This window comes from Dromiciops gliroides, chromosome 2 (assembly GCF_019393635.1).
Source record: "Dromiciops gliroides isolate mDroGli1 chromosome 2, mDroGli1.pri, whole genome shotgun sequence".
NCBI lineage: Eukaryota > Metazoa > Chordata > Mammalia > Microbiotheria > Microbiotheriidae > Dromiciops > Dromiciops gliroides.
The window spans coordinates 477,971,505-477,995,851 of record NC_057862.1 but is presented as its reverse complement, the minus strand read 5'-3'; the positions used below and the strand labels follow the sequence as shown (position 1 = coordinate 477,995,851).

The 24,347-nt window shown below is 36.7% G+C and overlaps 2 protein-coding genes across 8 annotated transcripts in view; both read right to left on the bottom strand.

Moving 5' to 3' along the window:
* SLC30A6 (solute carrier family 30 member 6) overlaps positions 1–7,182 on the bottom strand; it is a 46,432-nt gene extending 39,250 nt beyond the window's left edge. The window contains exons 1-3 of one of the 2 annotated variants that reach the window (XM_043986816.1): positions 7,126–7,182; positions 3,112–3,198; positions 99–183 (exon numbers count right to left, since the gene is read on the bottom strand). In XM_043986816.1, coding sequence (XP_043842751.1) covers positions 99–183; positions 3,112–3,198; positions 7,126–7,128 — 175 coding nt within the window. In that variant the 5' untranslated portion in view covers positions 7,129–7,182. The remainder of the gene's footprint in view (positions 1–98; positions 184–3,111; positions 3,199–7,125) is intronic. The other variant, XM_043986817.1, reaches the window with a different exon arrangement.
* Positions 7,183–20,433: 13,251 nt separating this feature from the next.
* The window catches only part of SPAST (spastin), an 87,886-nt gene continuing 83,972 nt past the window's right edge, over positions 20,434–24,347 (bottom strand). For 5 of the 6 annotated variants that reach the window (XM_043987633.1, XM_043987632.1, XM_043987631.1 and 2 more), the window contains 2 exons: positions 23,219–23,259; positions 20,434–22,155 (listed from right to left, as the gene is read on the bottom strand). In XM_043987633.1, coding sequence (XP_043843568.1) covers positions 22,033–22,155; positions 23,219–23,259 — 164 coding nt within the window. In that variant the 3' untranslated portion in view covers positions 20,434–22,032. The other variant, XM_043987635.1, reaches the window with a different exon arrangement.

Below are 24,347 nucleotides of genomic sequence, written 5' to 3'. Positions count from 1 at the left end.
GAATACACCTGGAGTATAAAATAAGGCACATTTTTATTTAAAATCAGAAAACTAAATATAATTAATAAAATTTTCTATAAGTAAAACCAGTAACATACCTATACTGTTAGTAGAACTGCACCACATAAGTAGGAATCCAGTACACAGTAAGTTTATAGCACCAAAAAGCAAGATCTTCCAAGACTGTAAATGAAAAATTTGTGCTTATTTGCAAAAAACCCCCTTTGGATCAAAAGAACTTCATGACTTTACCAGATATATAAAAAGTCTATAGTGGTATATTCTTTTTGTCCACCGTTTTACTAAAATTATGAATCCCTGTGCTGGCTACTTTAAATAGAAATGCTCCTATGATATGCAACATAAGTATTACTCCTTTATGGTTAGGATGTTTTTAGAAAGAAAAAAATTTTTGAATTTATTTTTAAAATTCTGAACTTGACAAAAATCAAATTTTGTGTACACAGCAAAACACAAAAAAGAACTGTATGTGAAACTGCCAATTTCTATTGTGTACAACTTGCTTTTCTTTTAAAAAATAAAATCCAACCATTTTCATGAAGGCTCAAAATCACTTATAAGAGAAATGCAAATAAAAATAACCTTGAGGTTTTACCTTATACCCTGCAAATTAGCAAAGATGGGAATAGTCAATGTTGGAAGGGCTGTAGGAATATAGGCAACCCAGTGCATTGTTGGTGGAGCTATCAGTCAGTATAACAACTTTGGAAAGCAGATATACAAATAAAGTGACTGAACAGTCCATATCCACTGAAACAGGCATTCCACTATTAGGTTTAAAACCCATAGAGGTCAGTGATTAAAACAAAATCCTTACATATATCAAAATATTTATAGTAGCATTTTTTTTTGGCACCAAAGAATTGGAAACAAAGTAGATGCCCATCAAATGGGCAATGGCCCACTGTGTAACGGAGTATGAGTGTGCCACAAGAAACAATGAATATGATGAATACAGAAAAGTATAGAAATATTTGCCAGATCTGATGCAGAATGCAGTAAGTAGAGACAAGAAAAAATACACACAATGACCACAACAATGTAAATAAAAGAACCAAAAAATCAATGATGAAAAACTATAAAGAACAGAGTGTGGACCCAAAGAAAGAGATATGAGAAGACACCCATGGCCTACTTCTTTGCAGAGCTGCTAAGTCCACAAGTGTGGAACATTGCATGTATTTGTGGATAAAAAAAAAAAATGTATTCCTTGGGACAGCTAGGTGGCACAGTGGATAGAGCACCAGTCCTGGAGTCAGGAGAACCTGAGTTCAAATCCGACCTCAGACACTAAACACTTACTAGCTCTGTGACCCTGGGAAAGTCACTTAACCCCAATTGCCCGCCCCCCCAAAATGTATTCCTTGGTTTTGCTGAACTGTTTTCCTCTTCTTTTTTTTCTTTAAAAATATATGTCATATGGGATAGCTTTCTGGGAGGGGGTTGGGGGAATTATGAGAGAAATTCTGGAACTGCTAAACAAGATATTAAACATTTTTTAATATAAAAAATAAATTCAACAGGAACTTTCAAAGCTTCTTTTTGCCCATGATTCTCTCTGGCCTTATGTTCTCTTCTGTATTTAAAAAAAAAAATTGTTCAATGACCCACTTTTTCTTTTGGCTATTCTATCCCTAACTCCTCCCTTCACTCCACTACCCAATGAAAAAGAAAAAAATGAAAACTAAAACACTTTTGTAATAAATGAATGAATTAGTATACATAAGTGTGTATTTTCCTATAAGCAAAACAAATGTCCATATTATCTGTGTCAAAAAATGTGTGTTTTACTCTATATTTTGAGTCCATCAGCTCTTTCTTAAGAAGTGGGCAGTATATTTTATCACCAATCCTCTGGAATCATGGTTAATCAAGATATTAAATGACTTGCCCAGGGTCACATAATTATGTAGTCTGAGGCAGGATTAGAACTCAAGCCCCATGGTCTATCTATACTGCAACATAGTTGCCTATAAAAATGAAGCTGAGAGAAGGAATGTGCCCTGCCTAGGTTCTTTTGAGTCAAAATCCAGCACTCTTCACTAGCCCACAACCCTCTAAAGGAGAAACAGAGTCCACAGGTTTACTACCAAGACAAATCCCTTTACCTGCACCTTTGATCATACTTCCTCCCGCTTCTCCTAGGACTTTGTTCAAAAAGTCACTGAATTTGGGGCAGCTAGGTGGCGCACTGGATAGAGCACCAGCCCTGGATTCAGGAGGACCTGAGTTCAAATCTTACCTCAGACACTTGACACTTACTAGCTGTATGACCCTGAGCAAGTCACTTAACCCCCATTGCCTCACCAAAAACAAACAAATAAATAAACAAAAAGTCACTGAATTCAACAAACATTCATGAAGAGTCTACTATAGTGAGGCACTGGCATTCCCACTCTTCATGACAATATTATAAGCCAATAATTAAGCTAATATTCTAAGCTAATAATTAAACACTTATTAGTGCCAGGCACTGGGCTAATCCCTGGGAATACAAATAGAAAGACAGTCCTTTACATTCTAATGGAAGAAGACAATACCTAAAAGGAAACTGAAATGGGGGAATGGGATAGGGGCCGAAGGAACATGATAGAACCAGGATTAGTTTTATGGTGTTCTTAAAAACTGATCCAGCAGCAGCTAGGTGGCACAGTGGATAGAGCACTGGCCCTGGAGTCAGGAGGACCTGAGTTCAAATCCGGCCTCAGACACTTGACACTTACTAGCTGTGTGACCTTGGGCAAGTCACTTAACCCTCATTGCCCAACAGGGTGGGGGAATTGATCCAGGCTGGGCTGGGCTAAAAGTTTATACTTTGTTTTTGCAAGGCAATCTGGGTTAAGTGACTTGCCCATGTGCTAATTCATAACTTCATCTGTTTTTAAAGTCTTAGTTCAACCAACTATTTCTTTTGTTCCAGTTTACTGCTTGACTTATGAATGAGACAATACGCCCCCGACTATGTCAGCACAATTTACAAAAATTAAAACTATGAGGAAAATACTAACCAATTTTTCTTCAAATAATTAAAAAATTAAACCAATAATTCCCTCAAATTATAATTACAATTATGTATTAAAATTGACTTACCCTTCGATCTGCTGCTACCAATTTAAATTCCTGTGATAACTTGCCAACAAAAGATCTTTGTGATTTTCGAAAGAGATGTATTGTCCCCTGTAAAAAGAAGCAATGTAACCTAAATATTTCTTTAATATGTAACATTTTACTGAGCATCTTTTCTATGTTTTCACAATACAGATTCACTGTGAAGTGGTGGATGCCAGTCAGCTACTTTTACATCTATGTTATAAGGTGGCATTTCTGAAACAATAACCATCAGAGCAAGACAGACAGAGTCAGAGAGAGATTGCCAACTGACTTTCACAAAATTTCTATCCTGTGTCCTGATGTTATGGACCTGTTTCCTCTAATTTCCATATATTTCAAACTACTGTCCAAATTCTAAGACTAAAGAATCTTTAAATAAATAAAAGTATAAAACTGATGGGTTTTAGAGGGAAGGAAAAGGCAGAAACTTTCAGTGTTATTAAAAAAAAAAGTCAACTGATCAGTTTGAAGTATTTCGATATCTATGTCTTTATTTAAATATTTTTTTCTGGAATTACACACAGAGTAAAGAGCACATAATTACTAAACCTAAGCTTATTTTATTCTTATTTTTTACCATATTAGTCATGTTGTGAAAGAATACAAAAACCCAAAGGAAAAAAAAAAAACATGAAAAAATACTGTAAATGAACAATAGTATGCTTCGAACTGCATACAGACTCCATCAGTTCTTTCTCTGGAGGTGGATAGCATTTTTCATCATAAGTCCTTTGGAACTGTCTTGCATCAATATATTGCTGAGAGGGGCAGCTAGGTGGCGCAGTGGATAGAGCACTGGCCCTGGAGTCAGGAGTACCTGAGTTCAAATCCGGCCTCAGACACTTAACACTTACTAGCTGTGTGACCCTGGGCAAGTCACTTAACCCCAATTGCCTCACTAAAATTAAAAAAATATATATATTGCTGAGAATAGCCAAGTCATTCACAGTTATCATTGTACAGTACTGCTATTACTGTGAACAATGTTCTCCTGGTTCTGTTCACTTCACTTTGCAACAGTTCCACTAAGTCTTTCCAGGTTTTTCTGACATCAGCCTGCTCATCATTTCTTATAGCACGGAAATATTCCATTACAATGACATATTACAACTTATTCAGCCATTCCCTGTTTGACGGGCATTCCCTCAATTTTCAGTTCTTTGCCACTACAAAAAGAGCTGCTATAAATATTTTTGTACAAACAGGTCCTTTCACCTTTTTTTGGTTCTCTTTGGGATACAGAAATAGAAGTGGTATTGCTGGATCAAACGGTATTAAACATAAGTTTAAAATTCTAACTTGGCTACTAAAAGTGACCACTTAACTGACATACTCCAGTTAAAGAGCTGCCCAAATCCTTCATGGAGCAGAGGCATGGAGCTGTGACAAAAGATTGGGAATCTTGAAACAAAGCTGAAAATAGCTTCTTAAAGATACAACAAAGCTGAAAATAGCTTCTTAAACACACACACACACACACACACACACACACATCTAATTCAAGGAGACATGAGACTCCCCTTAATTCAATAATTCATTTCAATTTCACAAACATTTACTGAATACCTACTATGTGCTAAATGCACAAGGGATACAAAGACAAACTGTTCCTGCCCTTAAGTTTTACTGGGCAAAATACTCATGTAAAAACATAAGTCAGACATTCAGTTACTTAGCATTTATTGAGTACATACTGTCTACCACATACTGGATTAAACTCCAGGGATACAAAGAAGCAGTTGGGGGAGGGAGAGGGGAGGTAAATACAACATATTCTTCAAGGGAGTCAGCTTTCAACGCAGATACCTGTCATCCTAGCTTACAGTTCTCTCAGAGGGTACCTAAAAACTTTTTAGCATCATATAAATGTAGGGCTGGAAGGGATCAGAGGCCACTGAGTTCAGTCCCTTCATTTCAAAAATGACAAAAAGGGCACAGAAAATGACTTGCCCAATCACAACCAGTAACTCAAGTCAGTTTTTTTTTGTTTGTTTGTTTGTTTTTTTGCTGGGCAGTGAGGGTTAAGTGACTTGCTCAGGGTCACACAGCTAGTGTCAAGTGTCTGAGGCCGAATTTGAACTCAGGTCCTTCTGAATCCAGGGCCAGTGCTTTATCCACGGAGCCACCTAGCTGCCCCTCAAGTCAGATTTGAAACCAGTTCTTCCTTAGTCCAAGTTCATTGCCCTGAATTCCTTCAAGACTTAGCTCAAATCCTACTTTCTGCAAGAAGTCTTTCCTGGTCTGTCCCAGCATTGTTGGGTCTTCCCTCTAATTACTTTCAATTTACTATCTATATATTGGCAAAATGGGCAGCTAAATGGCAGAGAAAGCCAGCCCTGGAGTTAGGAAGATTAATTTTCCTGAGTTCAAATCTGGCCTGACTGTGTGACAAATCACTTAACCCTGTTCGCCTCAATTTCTAAATTTCCTCAATCTGTAAAATAAATGCTGCAGAAGGAAATGGCAAACCACTACAGTCAGTATCTTTACCAAGAAAACCCCAAATGGGGTCCAAAGAGTTGGACATGAGTGGAAATGACTTAAACAAACAGCAAAGGGCAAAAACAACCAGTCCCTACTCTCTTGGACCTTTCCTCTGATTACCTTCAATTTACTACCTATGTCTGTCTGTCTATCTTTCCAAATGGTCCCTCCTTTCAAGTTCGCCTTTTAATAGTGGAGACAACACACAAATATATATGTGTATACACATATAAGGGCAGCTAGGTAGTATATATAGTGCAAGGCTTCTTAAACTTTTTTGCACTTGTGACCCCTTTTCCAGGGAGAAATTTTTACATGCCCCAGGGCATATAGATATATAAAATACATATACATAACATTTTACTGTTGCCAAATTTTTCATGACCCCCACATTGAGTTACTCGACCCCATATGGAGTCCCGACCCACAGTTTAAGAAGCTTTGGTATAGTGGATAGGGTGCCAGGCCTGAAGTCGAAAAGACTTAACCTCCGAAATTCAAATCCTGCCTTAGACACTTAGTAGCTGTGTGACCCTGTACAAGTCACTTAACCCTATTAACTTCATTCACCAAGAAGAGTCGGACACAACTGAAAAGACTGAACAATTATGTCTGTAAATACACACACACACACACACATATATATATATATGTATGTATGTATGTATGTATACACATATATATTTGTGTGGTGTGTCACTCCACTATATATATATATATGGCAAACACACACATCCCTATATCTGTACACAAACATCTATCTGTGTGCTGTCTCCCCATCAGAAGGTGAGCTTGTTCACTTTTTGCTTTTGTGTCCTCAACACGCCAGGACCTGGAACTTAGTAGGCAATTTATAAATGCTTGTTGATTATTCCTCTCGTCATCTTTGGCCATTCGCTGGATATGGGGTGATGAAACCCTAAATTGTTGTGACTGGCATTTCTCTGTGATGTGGAGCACTCAAAGCCTAGGGCAAAGCAGGTGCTTAATAAATATCTGTATATACTCTCCTCGTATTAATAGCAATTCTTGTTTTGAGAACTCTTTGCAAATGTCCTGGGATCGCTCATGCTCTGAGGGGTGCCTCTCAGTCTAGTTATTTTTACAGTAAGAAAATAGAGCGGAGCACCAGGCACCTGTGGCCAGACCAGGGCACTCGGCAGCCAGAGGGAGCGGGACGTCGACTCCAATACGGCGGCCAACCGCAGCTGCCCCCGGGTCAGTGAAGGCAGGAGCAGCCGAACCCCAAGGTCGTCAGCAGCTCCGACAGCCCGGGAGGCTGGAGGCCTCGACAGTTGGGAAGAGAAAGCTGAGAGCGGGAGCGGGCTGGGTTGGGGGGGGGGGAACCTTCCAGGAAGCAGCTGCCGCCTGGCTTCCGGACAGACAGAGGCCGGAAGACAGCCGAAACGCCCCAGCCCCAACTCGACAGTGCCGCGGCACGGGACAATGGCCTCTCCGAGTCAGCGCCAGATACCCCAAAACCCGGGCCCGGGCCCGCGGCCCACTCACCATGATAAGGGGCCGCGCAGCTCCCGCCGCCGGAAGTCGTTCTGCCACTGGCTCGCTGCTAACCCGCCCCCTCCGAGCGGAAGGGGAGGGACAAACGAAGGCTATTGGCTGAGGTAGAGGAATCCGGAAGTGAGGAGAGAATAAATCTCGGAGGGAGCGACGAGACTGACAGAATAGCAGTAGTTGTGCTGTTTGTGAACTAGTGTAGCTAGAAGAGGTGAGGCTACTTTCTCGTAGTTCTACCTACCTAAGGGACCTAGCGAGCCCACTGGCTGCCTCAATGATGAGGCGCGTATCACTTCTCATGTCCTGACAGTGAAGTTCAGGCTGGTTAATTACCTGAGGTCGCAGCGATTAAGTGACAAAGCCGGGATTTCAATTTATGGTAGACTTGCCTGAAGCCTTTTTGGAGGGAGTGTCTTATGGGAGACTTGTCCAAAGTTATTCTGTTTGTTTGTTTGATATATGGGTGTCTTATTTATGGTAGGCTTGTCTGAAAGCGTTTTGGGGGGGATGTTTTACGGTAAACTCGTCCGAAAGCTTTTTTGGAGGGGTGTCTTGTGGTAGAATTGTCTGAAGGCGTGTGTGTGTGTGCGCGGGCACACCCCCTTGATTTGCATTGGTGCCAGTAGTTCCCTGATGAAGAAACCCTCTCGACCATTGTAGGTATGATCCCTGCTCCGCTATTTAAATCTCGGGTGACCTGTCCACAGTCACATTATCAGTATGTATTAGAAGGGAGACTTGAACCCAGGTCTTCCCGAGGTCAGCTGTCTGCACTGTAGAAAATAAAATTCTTGAGAGCAAGATTTACTTAATTTTTTGTATGCGTGATCTCCAGTGCCTGGTATATAATACGGGACTAATAAATGTTTGTGTTGTATGATATATTTTAGGCGATAATGAATATAGTGACTTCCCTCTAAGATTATCTCCAATTTATTGTTTCTCTTTTGTCCTTACATAGTTTACATCCACCTCCTGTATTAGACTGAGATCTTTGAGAATAGGGACTGGTTTTTGCCTTTATCCCCAGGACTTAGCAGTGCCAGGCACATCGTACTTAATACATGTTTGTTGTAAAGTTTGACTGTAATGAATAACTATAACAAGCTAATGCGAGTTAAGAATTTGAGAGGGAATGTCGAAAGTTTGTTTTTTGTTTGTTTGTTTGTTTTTGTTTTCAGGGTAATAGGGGTTAAGTGACTTGCCCATGGTCACACATCTAGTAAGTGTCAAGTGTCTGAGGCCGGATTTGAACTCAGGTACTCCTGAATCCAGGGCCGGTGCTTAATCCACTGAGCCACCTAGCTGCTCCCGATAAAACCACCCTTAACAAAGCTTGCCAAGAATCCAATTTAGTAAATTTATCCAAAGAATATTTAAGAATGAAAATGGAAGGACAACGATGAGATATGGAAAAATCAATTAATATTTATTATCTGCTGTGTGTTAGGCTCTGTGCCAAGCACTAGGGATACGAAAAGAGTCAAAAGAAAGTCCCTGTTCTCAAGAAGTTTACAATCTAATGGGGAAAAACATGAAAACAAAAATACGTAAAACAAGCTATATACCGGATAAATAGGAAGTAATTTAACAGGGAAGACACTAGAATTAAGAGAACCGTACAAGGCTTCCAGTAAAATAAGGGTTTTTATTTGAGAATTGAAACTAGGGAGTTCAGTAGGTAGAACAGAAGAGGGAAATATATCAGCAAAGTTATTTATGACAAGTTTTATCAAGGATAGGAAAGGTACCACAACTGGGTTAATTGCAGATGTCAGTTGAAGTAAAAACAACATCGAAAGGAACAAAGATGAGAAAAGCAGCTAGACATGGTCAAGTATATGCAGATGAGGTCCATAACAGAGGCAACACAATTTTGAGAGCATTGAGAGATCAATTTTAAAAGTTATCTCAAAGGACAGCAAGATATAAAATTCATGGGGAAAAAATTCCTCTTTATTACTTTTCCAAAAAGGAGACTAAGAAATTATCAATAACTACCAACCCAAATACCTATTTTCACATCTCTGGAAAAATATTATAAAAATAATCTACACATGCCTTGAAGCCATCCTGCTAAGGTTATTTGAAGGGAATAGGCAATATTTTATGAGATATTCCAGAGTAGATACATCTTTTATCATCATGGAATTGAAATGAGAGATGTCAAAAATACTAGATCTTATAGTACTTACTGTTTGTTGACTATAAAAAATGCATTTCACTAACTACAGGGAAATATCTTAAAGACTTTCCTCTTATAGGCTGTATCCTATACATGTCATAATTATATAAGATTCCTTGAGAAATCTAATAGATAACTTAGTTGGATGATCCTTTAATCATTTATATCATGTCAGACATAAAACAAGAGATTTGTTTGCCAAAGATATTTCATTGGGGCAGCTAAGTGGTGCAATGGATAGAGTACCAGCTGTAGAGTCAGAAGGACCTCAGTTCACATCCAGCTTCAAGACACTTGACACTAGCTGTGTGACCCTGGGCAAGTCACTTAACCCAGATTGCCTAACAAACAAACCCCTCCCCGCAAACCAAAGATGTTCTATCACTGTTACTGAGAGGACCCAGTACCAAGTTCTAGTCAAAGAGGATTCTTCATAGCTAATAAGGTTCTGCAGATGTTTTTGTATGAAGATCACATTGTACCAGTTGCATCAAGCCCATGTACACTGTACAGCCTCCTTGTTGATATCCATAATCAAAAGCCTGACTCCAACCATCCCCACAGGGAAAATCAGCTGGATGAAGAATGCCTATTTTCCATCTTACAATATGCAACTGGATGGACAATTTATGGAGTTTATCTGTCAGTATACATAATCTTGGCCAAAGGTTAGGCAAAGATTTGGACAGGATTGTTTTTGGGAATTCCATATTTCTCTTAATGACCACAAACTATTACATGAAACAAAGACCCATCTTTTTAAAATACCAGTATTCTACCTGTGTTGTATGACTACAAGTCATGGAACACTATCATTTTTCTAAGAGTTAAAATTTATTATCACATAAAAGGCAATAGAGAGTTCCTTTTTGAGCATAAGCATAGTACAAAACATTCTAAACAAAGAATTAAAAAGAAGCATAGTCAGAGATGTCAAAGAAGCATGTGATTCAAAAATATGATGCACTAGTCAGGTGGAGAAAGCAAGGAATAATGGATGTTCCATTGATACTTTTGCAGTGTCAAAAGAAATTGAGGATTTATAGAGAGTTGAGTTAAATTTATAAAAATACAAGTCATTCCCCAAGTGATAAATGGTCAAAAGATATGAACAGGCAATTTTCAGACAAAGAAATCAAAGCTATTTATAGACATGAAAAAAATGTTCTAGGTAACTACTGATCAGAGAAATGCATATTAAAACTTTAAAGTACCACCTCAGTGGTGGCTAGGTGGTGCAGTGGATAGAGCACCAGCCCTGGAGTCAGGAGGACCTGAGTTCAAATCCGGCCTCAGACACTTAACTAGCTGTGTGACTCTGGGCAAGTCACTTAACCCCAGTTACCTCACAAAAATAAAATAAAGTACCACCTCACATCTATCAGAGTGGCTAATATAACAAAAAAGGAAAATATTGGATGTTGGAGGGGATGTGGGAAAACTGGGATGCTAATTCACTGTTTTTGGTTTTTTTTTAGTGAGGCAATTGGGGTTAAGTGACTTGCCCAGGGTCACACAGCTAGTAACTGTTAAGTGTCTGAGGCTGGATTTGAACTCAGGTACTTCTGACTCCAGGGCCGGTGCTCTATCCACTGCGCCACCTAGCTGCCCCCTAATTCACTGTTGGTGGAGTTGTGAACTGACCCAACCATTCTGGAGAGCAATTTGGAACTATACCCAAAGGGCTATAAAACTGTGCATACCCTTTGATCCAGCAATACTACTACTAGGTTTATATCCCAAAGATATCCCCCAAAAGAGAAAAAAGACCTACTTGTACAAAAATATTTATAGCAGCTTTTTTTGGTGATGGCTAAGATTTGGAAATCAAAGCAATGCCCATCAACTGGGGAATAATTAAACAAACCGTGGTATATGATGGTGATGCAATATTATTGTAGTTTAAGAAATTACAAATGGACAATTTCAGAAAGGCCTGGAAAGACTTACATGAACTGATGCATAGTGACGTGAACAGAACCAGAATATTGTGCATAGTAACAGCAATCTTGTTTGATGAAGAACTATGAATGACAACTTTCCTCATCAATACAATGATCTAAGACCATCCCAAAGGACTAATGATGAAGCACACTATCCATCTGCAAAGAAAGAACTGATATTGATTGAACACAGATTGAAGCATGCTATTTTTCCACTTTCTTTCATTTTTTTCTTTTATCCAAGTTTTTTGTACAAAATTACTAACATGGTAATGTTTTACATAATTGCACATGGATAACCTATATCTGATTGCTTACTGCCTCAGGGAGGGTAGAGAGGAGGCAAGGAGAGATAAAAATCGGAACTCAAAATTTTAAATAAAAATGTTTATTATTGGGGGAAAAAAAGAAACTGAGGAAGACCTCAAGCATGTTGTATGGATCCCCTGTGGCAAAATGAGAGGTCATGGACAAGTATTACAAAGGATGGGTAGCCATGGACACACTGCAATTCACTTTATTGGCAGGAAAATTTTTGAGATTATAGAATTAATGACAGTCACTCCAAGAGTACATGTTGGGGGCAGCTAGGTGGCGCAGTGGATAAAGCACCGGCCCTGGATTCAGGAGTACCTGAGTTCAAATCCAGCCTCAGACACTTAACCCTTACTAGCTGTGTGACCCTGGGCAAGTCACTTAACCTCAATTGCCTTACCAAAAAAAAAAAAAGAGTACATGTTAATGTATTCATAATGTTAACAAGTAAGCAAGCTCAATGATTATAAAGATAAACACGACAATTTCATCATTTTACATATTCATGCAGATGGAACTTGCTATAATTTTTCAAGAAAATTGTCAGTTTCATTGAAACAAAAAAAATATTTGGTTATGGTTAAAATAAATTTTTTTGTTTAAAAAGATGTCCTAAAACTTTAGTGCTTGCCATCTATTTTATTGTTGTTTTTTTTTGTTTTGTTCTTTTGGCGAGGCAATTGGGGTTAAGTGACTTGCCCAAGGTCACACAGCCAGTAAGTGTCTGAGGCCGGATTTGAACTCAGGTCCTCCTGACTCCAGGGCCAGTTCTATCCACTGTGCCACCTAGCTGCCCCCCCACAGCAACTGTTGAAAAATATTTACCAAATTGTGGAGAGACTGGAATTAGTCAATGAAGAGTGTTCTGACAAAAAACTGATCCTTGGATTATGTAACCATTGCTTATAAACAACATTCAAGCCCATTTTTTTCCATGGATAAACCATGGCTAATTGCAAATACCTGGGATGTTAATATTTTAGACTGTCAGCGTCTTCTACTTCTTACTGCCTCCCTTTAAAAGCCTGGGAGATTGGGGCAGCTAGGTGGTGCAGATGATAAAACACCAGTTCTGGATTCAGGAGGACCTGAGTTCAAATCTGGCCTTAAACACTTGACATTTACTAGCTGTGTGATCCTGGGAAAGTCACTTAACCCTCATTTCCCTGCAAAACAAGCAAATGAAAAACCCTGGGAGATCTTACTAATATAGCACGTTGAATTTTCCTCCATTCAAATATGATCCATTTTTGTTACAGCAGAGTAATCTCCATTATTTTGCCAGTCCCTTTCCCAATATATTGGGAAATATCATATTCCAAATATGATAACAGTAATGGAATACAATGTTTTTGTAACAGAGGTCTACTGAGAAAAATGGAATTCTTTTTTGAGGATAACATTTTGATTAATAAGGGTTCAAAGTTAGTGTTTCTTGTAATCAAAAACAATTACAAATGTTCATCTGTTAATGCTAATCTGTAATGAGATTTTACATATTTCATCTTTGAAAATGTCTTTCCACACAGATACTACCAAATGCTGATATCAGTCTGAGCAAATGACTTTGAGTAAATTCATTACCTGGAAGGCATTTATAGAATCCTATCAGATTCTTTTCAATATGTCTTTTAGCATGTCATTATATTATTTACATTATATTACATGTCAATTGAAGATTTGGGTGGAAAATAATTATAGTTAAGTAGATTTTGAAATATGGAAATTTTACACCTGCATCAAGATCATCATGATCTGAAAAAACTGCTGGAATTGTAGTTTTAGCATGGAAAGTATGTCCACTGCAAATTCATGTGGAAATGGAGATCTCACTTTTTCTTTTAAGTTCTGAGGCACAGGAAGTGTATAAAGCAGCTTGATGTTACTTGTGATTCAAACAAATTGAATTGACTTTACCCCAGTACAAATTTTGCACATAAGCACTGTTTTGCCTTGTAATTTTGTTGACTTCATCTGCTGCAAAAGCTAATTTCCAGTCATTCAGTCTTCCATAATAGTGGCTGAGGACAGTTCTTGTTCAGAAAGATTTGTTTCAGAAAGTCATAATAAAACTTTTTTCTCTTCGTTTTGTTTGACATGATGGGAATACATTGCTAATTTTTAAAAAATCATGGTAGTACACGTGGTACTCAAAATGCTTTTGTAATTGTATAACTACAATTTGGAGTATACAGTGTGAAGCAAAGAATACCATATCTGGTCTATGTCTCTCAACTTCTTCCTGCCACTGTAGTGTGATGGCAGTCGTAGACAATACATAATGAATGAATATAGCTGTGGTCTTTATTTAGGGACACTGAAATTTGAATTTCATATAATTTTCACATCACAAAATATTAAAAATATTTCTAGCTCATAGACCATATGAAAACAGGCACTAGGCATTGGTTTTACTGACCCTTGCTTTATAAAGTCAACCAGTCTTTCTTTTTTTCATTCTATTCCTTTCTGTACTACCCAGGTAATCAAAAGATACATTTAGAGTTCAAAGGGTCATTTGGGATCACTTTCTTTTCTATTTTTTTCTTTTCATTGTGGGGCAATGAGGGTTAAATGACTTGCCCAGGGTCACACAGCTAGTAAGTGTCAAATGTCTGAGGTCGGATTTGAATTCTGGTCCTCCTGAATCCAAGGCCAGTACTTTATCCACTGCGCCACCTAGCTGCCCCTGGGGTCAATTTCAATCCCTTAATTTTATAGATGAGGAAACTGAGGCCCAAGGAACTTAAGTTCTTTCTTTGCCCAGAGCCATAAAGCTAGTAGTATGTTGCTTCCATATTCATAAAACATCTTTGCAAAGACCATCATCATCCCTCTACTCATAAGTTTTTCATGTCTTCCCATTGCCTACCTAGTAAATGAGCTTTCAAAGATTCCAAAAGTTGGCTCCAACCTAATTTTCCAGGTTTTTTTTCATTTCTTCCAATATTTCAAATTAGACTCCACTTCAAACTTTTGTCTTCTTGCTTTTACTCACATCATTTCCCCTTCCTCTATACTTGGAGTATCACTATTTGTATCTGTTAAAGTCTTTCCTTTGAAGGGGTAGCTCACCTGAGTCAAATTTTAAGAATACAAGCCATTCCCCAATTGATAAATGGTCAAAGGATATAAACAGGCAGTTTTCAGAGGAAGAAATCAAAGTTATCTATAGACATATAAAGTGCTCTAAATCACTTTTGATTAGTGAAATGCAAATTAAAACAACTCTTGGGGCAGCTAGGTGGCTCAGTGGATAAAGCACTGGCCCTGAATTCAGGAGTATCTGAGTTCAAATCCAGCCTCAGATGCTTGACAGTAGCTGTGTGACCCTGGAAAAAACAAAAACAACAAAAAAAAAACAACTCTGAGGTTAGCACCTATTAGAGTGGCTAATATGACAAAAAAAGGAAAATGATTAATGTTGGAGAGGACGTGGGAAAATAGGGACACTCACATACTGTTGGTAGAGTTGTGAACTGATCCAACCATTCTGGAGAACAATTTGGAACTATGCCCAAAGGTCAACCAAACTGTGCATACCCTTTGTTCCAGCAATACCACTACGAGGAATATATCCCAAAGAAAACATAAAAAAGTGAAAAATATTTCCAGCAGCCCTTTTTGTGGTGGAAATTGAGGAAATATTGGAAACTGAGAAGATACCTATCAATTGGGGAATCGCTGAACAAGCCGTGCTATATTAATGTAATAGAATATTATTGTGTAATCAGAAATGATGAACAAGCAGATTTCAGAAAAACCCTGGAAAGACTTTTATGAACTGATACAAAGTGAAATGAGCAGAATCAGAAAAAGGTACAATCTCAGCAACATTGTGTGATGATCAAGTATGAATGACTCAGATCTTCTCAAGACCACAATGATTTAAGACAAGTACAAAGGACTTGAAGAAAAATGCTATCCACATCCAGATGAAGAACTGATGGACTTGGAAGGCAGATCTAAACATACATTTCTCACATTCTTTTTTGTTTTTTTCCTTTTGATCTGTTTCTTTCATAACTGTGACTGATATGGAAATATATTTTACAGAATAGCACATATATATCCTATAATTTTGCCTACCATAACCAAATTGCCCACCATTTTAGGAAGAGGAGAGAGGAGGAGGAAGGGAGAAAAATTTGAAACTCAAAATCTAAAAATGAAGGCTAAAAATTGTCTTGATGTAATTGGGGGGGGGGGATGAAGGGGGAACTAGGATGCGACCTCCTTCATGACATCTTTCCTGACTTCTCTCCTCCCTTTCTTTCCTCCAGCTTACAAAGATCCCTTTTCCTTAGATTTTAAAAAATACTATACATATCTCCTGGACATCTCCTTTACATTTATACTCCTTTGTAATATCATTTAGATATGCTATTTTACTCCCTTTTGACTGTAGGTTCAGTGAGAACAAGGTCTATCTTTGCAATCACACTACAGAGCACAAATGTTTTGTAAACTGTAGGTTATTATTATTATTTTTTGTGAGGCAATTGGGGTTAAGTGACTTGACTAGGATCACACAGCTAGTAAGTTGTCAAGTGTCTGAGGCCAGATTTGCTGTAGGTTATTATTATTAAATAAATTAAATTACTTATTAAACTACTTTTCATATCAAATATATGAAAGTGTTATAGTCCACTAAATTATTTAGTTTACATCAAATCTTCTGTGTCACACTGGCTTGTCTCTGATTTCCAAAATCTTTTTGTGGTTCCTATTTTTATTATCAGAATATGTGTTAAAGGAAGGCAAATTAATTTTAGTATTAATCTAAAAGAAAGAGTATTAGAAACAAATATATGGGTAGGAGGGAATAGATAATTTATCAAATGCCAATAAAATGATTTGTGGATAATCTATAGTAATAATGCACTTTCACCAACATGGGCTGGAATTTTTTGCCTTACAACAGCTTTGTCTACACAATCCTCATTTTTTTCCTGGCTCTATTTCTAACTCTACAGACTTCACCATGATGCCTCTGCTTCCCTCTGACCCTGGAACATACTTCTACTCCCATACCTCCCCTCTCCCATTATTTTCTCCCTGAATATCCATTTTGAGGAAGGGCCCAAACCAGACATCTGTATTCTTCTCTGGACTTTACGACTATACACTGGGGAGGTAGCTTCTATCCTGCCCCTACTTTTCCATCTCCTTTTTATGTTTTCTCTTCCCCCATTGGAATGTAAGCTCCTTGAGAACGGAAACTGACATTTTGCTTATTTTTGTATCCCTGGTGCTGCTCAGCACAGTGCCTGGTAGGTACATAATAATGGCTTGATTGTTGACTGACCTGGAAAGCTTCCTCCTTTTACCTGTGTGCTTGTCAAAATCCCCCCTATTCTGCATAGCCCAGTACATATGCTGTCTAATCCGTGAAATATTTCTTAATTGCCATAACTGCAAAACACTTTGTTATGCCTTTTTTGGTCTAAGTTCCCATATGCCACCTTGCATTTTTTTGGTTTCTTTTATTTGGAAAGGCCTCGAGATTAAGGACTTTGTCTTTATCATATTTATAGCTTTTGTACTGCCTACAATGTTTTCCATTTAGTAGGAAGGCAAAATTTGTTGAATTCAATTAAATTCATAGATTCAAATTTGAAAAGCAACTTGGATCATATCATTTAACCATTTTAGGTGATAAAATGGAGTTGTAAGAGGTTATAAGTTATAAGTTGTAAGGTTAACTGATGTGTAGTAAAGGTAGAAATGGCAAAACATGGATCCAAACCCAATTCTCTGACTCCAAATCCAGTGCTCCTGCCTTTGTCCCATGCTGCCTTCCCAAGTATTGCCTACTGGAAAAGTCAAAAGTACTCAATAACCAACTAATTTTCCTTTAAAAAACATATACAAGAAAAGGATTTTCTGACAAAAACACTCATGACAACAATATATTTTCAGAAAGAAATTAGGTAGGCTTATCAGAATATAGACTACTAAAATGATAAATTTCTTCTAAGTAACTTTAGAAAGACTTCTTGTCTGAACGTGGATAGATATGGCATATTTTCTCTAAAACAATAGTTTTCTTAATAGAATCTCAAGAGTTATAGGAACCACAAAGTCATCTAGGCTAACCTATACCTAAAAAAGAATCCTCCCAACAATACTGACATGTCCATCTAACTTCTACTTGTAAACCTCCAGTGAAGGGAAATCTACCACGTCAAATGTACACCAGTGTTCAAAATTTTTTACATATATATATGTGTGCAGACATATCAGAATGAGCTTTCTCCAAGTTGCCAGGCATTAAGTTACAAAATCTTAAGTATTTAAAGATTCATTCTGGGGCGGGGGGGGCAGGGCAATGAGAGTTAAATGACTTGTACAGAGTCACACAGCTAGCGTCAAGTGTCAGAGGCTGGATTTGAACTCAGGTCCTCCTGAATTCAGGGCTGGTGCTTTATCCACTGGGCCACCCAGCTGCCCCTAAAGATTCTTATCTTTAAAATATTTAACACTGCAAAATCAAATTTTACTTCATAATACGTAACTCAGTTGAGAAATAGGGAATTACTAGACAACCGAAATTCTTTTATTTGGAGTATAGTCAAAAATTTTAAAACTAATTTGTGTATCACATTTGTACACATTATTTTCTCAACTAAATAAAATACTAAGATGGAAATTATGATATTTCAGAAACCTAGTCAACTAATATGGAAAAAAAATCTTTGAATAATGGTTCCAACAGAGCAGAGTCTCCTCCATCAAATTATATGGAAAAGATGAGTCGTGATTTAGTTGCTGCTGTTGCTTCCTTCTCTCTCTCTCTCTCTCTCTCTCTCTCTCTCTCTCTCTCTCTCTCTAAGATTACTTAGTTCCAACACACTGGAAGAAACTGACCACATAACTTTATATTTAGCCATGTAAAATTAACATATAACAATAAGGTAAAGTCTTAGATGTTGAAATGATTTCAAGGTGAATTTCTTGGCTGTATTTTAATCTTTCCATTACTGCCTTCTGAAGTAAAGTTCTAAAGTCCACAATAACACTGAAAATACCAACCTACATCTTTCCTTACTGCAATGAAATAAGAGATGGTTTACAAACTAAAGTCAAAAGAAATCCATTTTCTCTTAAGTTTTTGTAAAATGCAAATATTTATAATATATAAAGGTTGCATTCTTTTTTAAAAAATTAAATTAATTTCTTTTAGTGAGGCAATTGGGGTTAAGTGACTTGCCCAGGGTCACACAGCTAGTAAGTGTTAAGTGTCTGAGGCTGGATTTGAACTCAGGTACTCCTGAATCCAGGGCCGGTGCTCTATCCACTGTGCCATCTAGCTGCCCCATATAGGTTGCATTCTTGATCGTTTTCCTGAGCTTAAAGCATGGTTATATGACATGTGAAAGGTATAGTGAAGTAGTCACTATTTAGAAATGATCTTTCAACCTAAGGATACCTAATGAGTTCACAATTAGTTTGTTTCCTTGTTTTGTCCAAAAAAGTATCTTGTCTCATTGGCATGAAGGGCAAAGTATATATTTTTTTAGAAAATTAGCCAGTGGACAAAGCAGATCTCAAAAGGGGGCACCATTTAAGCTTGATTTTTATTTAGATAAAGTTAAGAGCATCTATCTCTGTTGACAATTACTACAAAATGATTCCTTAGATCCCTATTATATTCAAATTCAGCTTTTCTAACATTGTCTATTAAAAAAGATGATTTACATTAAAATGGAAAAACACCCTAAAATAAAGTCCTTTGGCACTAAAATAGGCTGAAAGAGAATCTGATTTTTTTTAAAAGTGAAAATAACTCTAGTACGTGGACATTAACACATTAATAAGATGTTCTGATATAAGTACTTGTAATAATCTTTTTTTTTTTTAAGTGAGGCAATTGGGGTTAAATGACTTGCCCAGGGTCACACAGCTAGTAAGTGTCAAGCGTCTGAGGTCGAATTTGAACTCAGGTCCTCCTGAATCCAGGGCCAGTGCTTTATCCACTGCACCACCTAGCTGCCCCTGGAATAATCTTAAATAATATTTAAAAAATGATTTTTTTTTTACTTTAGCAAACATATTTAAGTAAATGTGTTACCATTAACACAGAACTTAATGGGATGACAAAGACAAGAATCATGAAGGACAGCAAGAAAAGATGGGGGGAGGATTTACATCACTTAAAAGGTATATTCCTGGGAGCATCTAGGTGGCACAGTGGATAAAGCACTGGCCCTGGATTCAGGAGGACCTGAGTTCAAATTTGACCTCAAACACTTGACACTTACTAGCTGTGTGACCCTAGGCAAGTCACTTAACCCTCATTGCCCCCCCCCAAGGTATATCCCTAACAATGAGATCAGAGATACATTTGTACATACTAACTAAACACTTAAAAATGCAAAATTAAGTTTCACTAAAGTTAAAACAAATTGTTCAACCCAAATCTAAGTAAAATAATTTTGAGATGCTTAAAACAATTAAGAAAACGAAAACGACAGCAAAAGATTCTTTCAAATGAATGGCCTGTTTCCCAAAGTGCTAAGAACTTTGCTCTAGGAAAGCACAGCTAATTACCTCTTAAAAGTTACAATTAAGATGTAAAAATCAATTTGATGAGCATTAACCATCAAAAATGCTTTAATATGAGATTCTGTCAGTTTCTGTCACTTGCACATTATTGTTTTGAAACATATTATAAAATGTTGTTATAGAAAATAAAATGAAATTTCCTTTAGAGACTTTTAAAAAATGTAAGATAGTTGTATAATAATACACCTGTTCTTTATGCTAAATAGTAAGAAAATGGATGTGCTATAATATCATAATCAAACAATTCCAAACTAATATCTGATGTGTTAAAAATATTGGCTCTTTCACAAGACAGCCAACTAAGGTCCAGCTACAAATGGCTAATAACCATTTATCATCGACTTTTAGGTAAAAGATTATAAGAGAAACCTTTTAGAAAAATTAATGAAAAAACTGTTTCATTATAAAAACTTTATCTAGTGGAACAAATTCTTATTTTTAACATGTATGTATACACTCACACACACAGAGAAACTTAATCTCTAAAGACATTTTTTTCTAAACCAAGTATGATACTTCTTACTACAAATTTATTCTCTCCAGTTGTAACAATAGCATATGAGCACCACAGGTAATGTTGTAAACAAAATTTTAACAAGTAAACTAAGGGCAAATATCCATTTCCCTTTATTACAATATTTAATAGATCATGATTTAAGAGTTTCTATTTACTACAATTTCATTTTCATAATTAAAAATTCAGGCATATTTATACAAACAGTTACATGTATTAAAAAAAAGCAGATTAGCTGGGTCTAAGATTTTTAGCATACAAAGTGAGCACATGAAACCTATAAAATGTTACTGTATGCAATGTATAAAAATCCAATAACCTCTTATTTTAAAGCTTGGCTGAATAGATTAATCACTAGTAAGAATTAAGGATGATAGTTTTGCTGGCTTATAAGTATTCCTGTAAACAGTCTGAAAGAAGCAAAAAAATTAGAAATGCTTTAGTCAATAACTTACCCCTTTTCTTCCCTTCTAAACCAGTGTAACAGTAGTTAATGTTGGCTGTTTTAAACAGATTGATTCCAGGAGCAAACAAATTAAGACCATGGAAAAGCATTGTAATTGAGTCTTTACAAATATACTAAAAGGAAAAAAAATACTGTATTCCAAATGTGAATTGGGCCACAAGTTGTGTGAAAAAGTAACAGTTACTCCTTAGGTTTGTTTTTTTTTTTTAAACTAGTTTTGTTGCTATCAAACCGATCAATTGTTTGGTAGCAATATAACAGAAAAAAATCCGAGGGAAAAAACCCCAAGTGCTTAATAATATATTTACAGATTTATGCAACTAAAAAACCTAATATTGAGAATCCTTTTTCCTGTTTTTGTTGCATAGGGAAAAAGTTTCATTTGGCACAGTGGATAGGATTTTGAACAATAAAATAAACTTACAGCATTTGGCATTCCAATTAGATGTTATAGTTAAGACAACTGTGGGATGGGGTAATGGAAAAAAAATGTGTTACGAGGAAAAAAAGTGAGAAGACAGAAGACCAAAGGTGCTGCTGCCTTCTACCATTCAATATCTCTGGAATACTTTCATCTGTGACAACATATACAAATTATTATTCACACCATGATTAAACTGCTAGAAGATCTTAATCTTTTTTTTATTGTGCTCTAATATACAGTACCCAGCAAGGAAACCCTGACTATAAAGGCAAGGATGCCTTAAACAGCAAAAGTTTTCTATTCACATTATATGTTTTTATTCAAATTTGCTTTCTGGTTCAAGTTTAGTGCACAAATAGTTGTGAGAATCTGTAGGATCCCATAAACTCAGGCCGAATTTCAGCAGTTTAAACCAGCTGCTCCTTGGAAATAATTCTTTTCCTTCTTGGCAGGTAAACATAATCTTAGTCTCACACAAGTACTTCTTTAAACTGTAGTATCTCCAAAGTCCTTGTTCCAACGGATGTATGCTTCTAGGGTTTGAGGGCTCACACTACGCTTTATCTTTTTCAAGGATTCAGTGAAATCAGATAATCGAATATTTCTCATCTGTATTTCAAATAATAAGAACAGAACATTTTTATAAATACATTCAGAATTATCAAATATTTCTTTAGCATACATATCAAAGACTAAAATTATTTATCCTGTTCATTAATGTTACAAAGAGAGAACTATGTTTTATACATTATATTCTTCAAAATATGGTATGAAAATGTCTTATTAATGCTAATGTTTTAAACAAAGCGAACTTACTATGTAAAATGAACTCTGAATTTTTATGTTTCTTAAAGTGACAGCACATCTATATGAGAAGTTAAAGCTCTTTTGTCACCACCCATAATTTTAAAGATCATCAGGCAGCTAGGTGACATAGTGGATGGAGCACCAGCTCTGGAGTCAGGAGGACCTGAGTTCAAATTCAGTCTCAGACACTTGACACTTACTAGCTGTGTGACCCTAGGCAAGTCACGTAACCCCAACTGCTTCACACATACACACAAAAATTTAAAGATCATCATAAAGGTCAATTTAGACATTAAAAAAATGTGGCAGGCAGCATGGCAGGTGGAAAGGGTGTTGGATTTGGAGCCAATATTTCTGAACCTCAAATATCCTTGTATTAACCTATTTCAGAGGGATTCTGAAAGGAAAATTATTGTAAATGTATGTATGGAGTTACATAAACAAGCTACTACAATAAAGTATAGCTTCTTAAATATAATTATTTTATGTTTAATTTTTTATATGAGAATCTTGTTCAAAAGAATAAAATTTGAAAGGACCCTATCTTTATTACTTCAGTGCTTCGAAATTTCTCTTGTGTGAGCTTTCTTTCCATCAAAACAGCCTATAACATCTTGCTATAGCAACTTATTTAAAGTTGCACTGGCAGGAAAAAAAAAATTACCAATGGCTAGCCTTCCAAACTTAGCTAAGCTGATACTCTGACTATGCAAGTCCTGTATAAAAAGACTTTCTAGTAGAATTCTTAAACAAAACAAAAGCAAATTTTGAACAAAGCTCATTTGATAAAAAACTAATAGAAAATAATTAACGTAAGTCATCTGACTTTTTAAAAAAATATAAAGGGAATGATAAAGCAGTATACCTCACTGGCAGACATATTCTTCACTTGTTCTGGTTTCAGTTCTACAAAATATAAAAAAAATTTGGGGGGGGGGTAAGAAATGAAACTAGGGTTCCTGTTACATAACAATAAAACACAAGTATATATGCAAGTATATGTTCGATGAGAAGACACATTATAATTTTACTAACATAAAATCCTTCAAAATATTAAAAGGAATCATTCCTTTGAGGTACCCAATCAATATGCACAATGCTAAAGCATAGTAGAGATTGTTATTTCTCTCCCTCTTATTAATTCTGGAGAAGATAATTTGTAATTCATATGGAAGACCATTCAAATATTGTTCTAGTTTGTTTCAAAATAGCAGAAAATGTTTAAAAATATAAATGACTTATCTTTGCCAGTGATCCTTGCTCTACTGTGAAGAGATTTGAATTGAGTAGTTAGGACACAATTTCTTAACATCTCTCTAAGTTTGAAAGGGGCAAAGTAGTCAGCCTCACTCTCTTCAAAATTATCAAAGTCCAGTGGCAAGACAAAAGCCAACATAACTGGTCATGGTTCAGGATGCAGTGTATGGCCTTGGTGTTTTTGATGTCTGACCAAGCTCTGAGAGCTCCACACCAATTGCTTCAGCTGCCTTCATGGCCACTGGAAGCAATTGTTCTCAGCCACCCATTCTTTTAGGGGAAGTCTTCACATGCTTGGGGTAGACATCCTCCTGGGGATTTACTATATTAATGGAAATCACAAGGTAAGTCCCTAAAACCTATCCATAAATTTATCTATGACTAGTTATGTTGTTTTTTAGTCGCTTTTTAAAAAAAAATATGGCTGAACAGATGGGAATACTAGTAATGCTCTAATTATGTCTACCACAGTGGAAGGTTTATAATAAGCACTTAATTCCAAGCAATCTTGTTCCAAATCAATTAAAACCATTATCTAGCAACAGAAAATTACTAGAAATCTGTAAAAAGAGGTAAGGTGAGAGGCCACTCACTAATCAAAACAAGCACTTTTGAGTCAAGCACCATGATTCACGTCTCAAAATCTCCCAAGCATGTGGAGGGATCTGAGGAGTCCAAGAGAAGTAGTAAAGGGCAATTTTATTGTTATGGCTAAATATTAGTTCAAAGGTAGTTCA